The following is a 3554-nucleotide window of genomic DNA, read 5'->3' as shown; positions in this document are numbered from 1 at the left end:
CGCGATTGACGCGACGCAACTTAATAAAAAACCATGAAACTGTCGTACGCGACGAGTTTCGCGTAGAATCGCTCATTCACGCGATCGAAGTCGCATCAACAATATTGTTCTACTGTATTATTTTTCAGTTCGTATATTTTTAAACAGTATATAACAGTTCGTCACCAGCATCATCCGTGTACCTATTGAAAATGGAATCGGATAGTTCAGATGATAGTGTGATAGTGATGTGGTCTTATTTAAAAAGTAAAAAAAAAAAACGTAAATTTTGGATTCATCCCTACTTAGCAAATAATATCAACAGAAATGCGTATGTTGCTTCGAGAGAACTATTATTACATCCAGAACGTTTTCAGTCATTCTACAGAATGAGTAAAGAAAGTTTTTCAGAACTTTGCAACTTGCTTGAACCGGCCATCGGCCGAAAAGATACTCATTTTAGAAAATGTGTCGGTGTCGAAGAAAGACTTCTAATAACAATAAGGTATGTATTGTATACTCGTATATTCACGCGTTATGATTGTTATGAAATAATAATTTAGATTTATATGGATAATTTAAATGGTTGGCCAAGTTCATGATTCATGGACATTAAAATATGTACCAAAAATCGTTGTATTAAAATAACAATGCATTAAAAATAAGGAAAAATACGCTATAAATACAAAAATCACAGAATAGGCACACAAACTCATATGAATAATTGAATAAATATCGTTGACTTTCATTCAAATCATTGACACACCTTATGTCCTTATATAATAATAATAGAGAAACTGACACTGTACGTTGTAATAAATAAATATTGTAAGCATCAAATATTGTGCATAAACGATAAACCTGTTAGAAAATCATATGGTATAAATGGACTATGTCATCTAAAAACAATAAACAAAATAAGTAAGATAAAATTTTTAATTTTTAATGCTTCAAGAAAATTTAAAAATAATTTTTGACATAAAATTGTTTATTAAAAAAATTTAGATTTTAAATGTTATAGAAAATGTATAAATTTACGTCTTTAAAAAAATACGTCTTATTTAAAAAAAACAAAAATGCAATACATATATATGTATATTATTTTTTTGTAAGATATTCTTGCATATTGAGTGGTATACAAGACGTGTTTGGATTTATCTGCACTTGTTCAATGTTACTCAAATTTAGCACACTTTGGTACTCTTGTAATGTTTGTGTATGTTCTAAGTTATTTGAATTTTGTATGTACATGGGTGAAGTTAAAACTGAACTAGATTCAGAACCGTATGATGATACACTTGGCGAATAGACAGAATAGTTTTTTGAATGAGTTGAATGGTTTGAAATAGGACGAATAGGTTGGAAATAGTCAGCTACTCCGGTACTTGATTCTCCCAAAATATCATCTATTGTATCTAACATTTTACGTTTGAATTTCCTCATTTGGATGTCAGTCATTTGATGTATTTCAGGTAACATACTTAACAGAAACTGTTTTCTTGGATCATCTTCTTTTTTGGAATTTTGTTTTTTAGTATTAATATAATCAATAAAACATTGATCTGCAGCATCTGAAGTGTTTGTCTTTTTTTTCTTAACTTTTGGAGTAAATACTTGTTCGTTGCTTGATTTAGTCATGTTGAAACTTTCTGCAGTCGATTCGAATTCATTTTCTTCGGTGTTTTCAACTTCATCAGTTTCGTTAACTTCATCGTCCATCACATTCGGAGGGGAAGGAAGATTTCCCGTACTATCTACACTTCTGAATCCTTTAATATACGGTAAAATAAATTGCATATGTTCAGTCATATAGTATACTTTACAATCTTTTCTTCCGGAACCATTTGGTGGTTTTTGTCTCCTTACAAACACTGTACGAAGGTTCCTCCTTTTTTCTTTGCAGTTTTCCGCTATAAGGAATTTATATGGTAATTAATATTTATATCATAATAATTAGAGCTCTAAAATGTCATGAAATTAATTTTACAATGAATAATAATAGTATTTATACAAATCATAATATTTAAAAAAAAATGATTTTCAGATATTTGGCTACTGGTTGCAATTTTAGTGCCTTGGCATTTTATTTTGCGATAGGTAATAACACTGTCAGTAAAATCGTTGCTGACACAACAAGAAATATATGGGAATGTTTAAAAGATCTATATATGCCAGTACCAACTGCTGAAAAATGGAAAACAATAGCTGACAGATTTCAAGATCTGTGGAATCTCCCAAACTGTATAGGTGCATAAACAGTTTTAGTATAATATAATATAATAAAAAAATGGCTATATTATGATGTACTATAATATTGACCTCAAACCATTTAAATATGTATACAAATGTCAAATAAGCATCTAACAGTATATTAAGACTAAAAATAACATTTTTGTTTAATTGTCTATAGGTGCTATAGATGGGAAGCACATCAGAATACAAAAGATTCCAAAATCTGGTTCATCTAATTTTAACTATAAATCGTACCACTCGCTGGTACTTATGGCGAGTTGTGATGCAGATGGTATATTTACAACAATTGATGTTGGTCAGGCAGGGAGAAATAGTGACGGTGTAGTTTTTAGAGCTTGTCGTTTAGGCCGATGGTTAGATATAAATGGTCTTGATATTCCAACAGGCATCAAATTACCTCACGACCAAGGGGATATACAAATGTTTCCATACTATTTTGTCGCGGATGAAGCATTTCCTCTTAAGTCCTATTTGATGAGGCCTTATCCAAGAAGAGTACTTGATAACAAAAAGAGAATTTTTAATTATAGATTAAGTAGAGGAAGAAAAACAATCGAATGTGCTTTTGGGATGATGGCTAGTAAATTTAAGGTACTAAGTACACCAATTTTATGTGTAAATGAAGAAACAATAAGCAGTATTATACGATGTATGTGTGTATTACATAATTTTATTCGGATTAGAGAAGGTAGAGCTTATCAACCGCAGTACCATAAGGAAACTGAAATGAATATGAATATTGGAATGAATTTGGAATTAGAAAATGAAAACAACAATTTACCAACCAGAAATTCGGCATCCGGACTTAGAGATTATCTGTCTAACTACTTCATACAACCACAATCTGCATTACCTTGGCAATGGAATTATTGTACATCGTAAAATAATAGTATTTATCTTATATAATATTTTTTTTTTTATAATAAATATTATGTTAGGTCAGTTTATATTACTTATTAATTAATATTAAATTACTATTGTAGATTATTTTTACTTAATACTTAATACTTACTACTTCATACTATATTTACTTAATACTTAAAAAATAAAAAAATTAAAATTAAAATTAATACTTAATTATTAATAATAATTAATTATTATTATATTATTAAATTACTATTGTAGATTATTTTATTCTATGATTAATAATAAACGTACCTTTGTCCTTTAACGATTTTGCCACACTTTCCCATGCCAAATCTGTTACATCTCGTTTTGAATAGTCGGATAACTTATAATTGTACAGACAAGGGTGTTTTTCAATTTCTTCCACAAGTTTAATGTTATAAACGGGATCGTCTTTTTTGGCCATATTTACCAAA

The 3554-nt window shown here is 29.2% G+C and overlaps 1 protein-coding gene across 1 annotated transcript; it reads left to right on the top strand.

The window, feature by feature from the left end:
* The first annotated feature begins 2098 nt into the window (after window positions 1-2098).
* LOC111029415 (protein ALP1-like) lies at window positions 2099-3158 on the top strand. The gene is made up of 2 exons (XM_022308396.1): window positions 2099-2226; window positions 2390-3158. Exons 1-2 carry the CDS (start codon window positions 2148-2150, stop codon window positions 3112-3114), a joined length of 804 nt encoding a protein of 267 aa, XP_022164088.1. The 5' UTR covers window positions 2099-2147; the 3' UTR covers window positions 3115-3158.
* The last annotated feature ends 396 nt before the right edge of the window (window positions 3159-3554 follow it).

This window comes from Myzus persicae, unplaced genomic scaffold, assembly GCF_001856785.1.
Source record: "Myzus persicae strain clone G006 unplaced genomic scaffold, MPER_G0061.0, whole genome shotgun sequence".
Classification (NCBI taxonomy): Eukaryota; Metazoa; Arthropoda; class Insecta; order Hemiptera; family Aphididae; genus Myzus; species Myzus persicae.
This window is presented reverse-complemented; position numbering and strand designations above follow the sequence as displayed.

Bases quoted from the DNA above. Each gene is read 5' to 3' on its own strand.
- LOC111029415 (XM_022308396.1), top strand. From the start codon at position 2,148: ATGCCAGTACCAACTGCTGAAAAATGGAAAACAATAGCTGACAGATTT. The intron at 2,227-2,389 runs GTGCATAAACAG...AATTGTCTATAG, and splicing joins GAATCTCCCAAACTGTATAG to GTGCTATAGATGGGAAGCAC.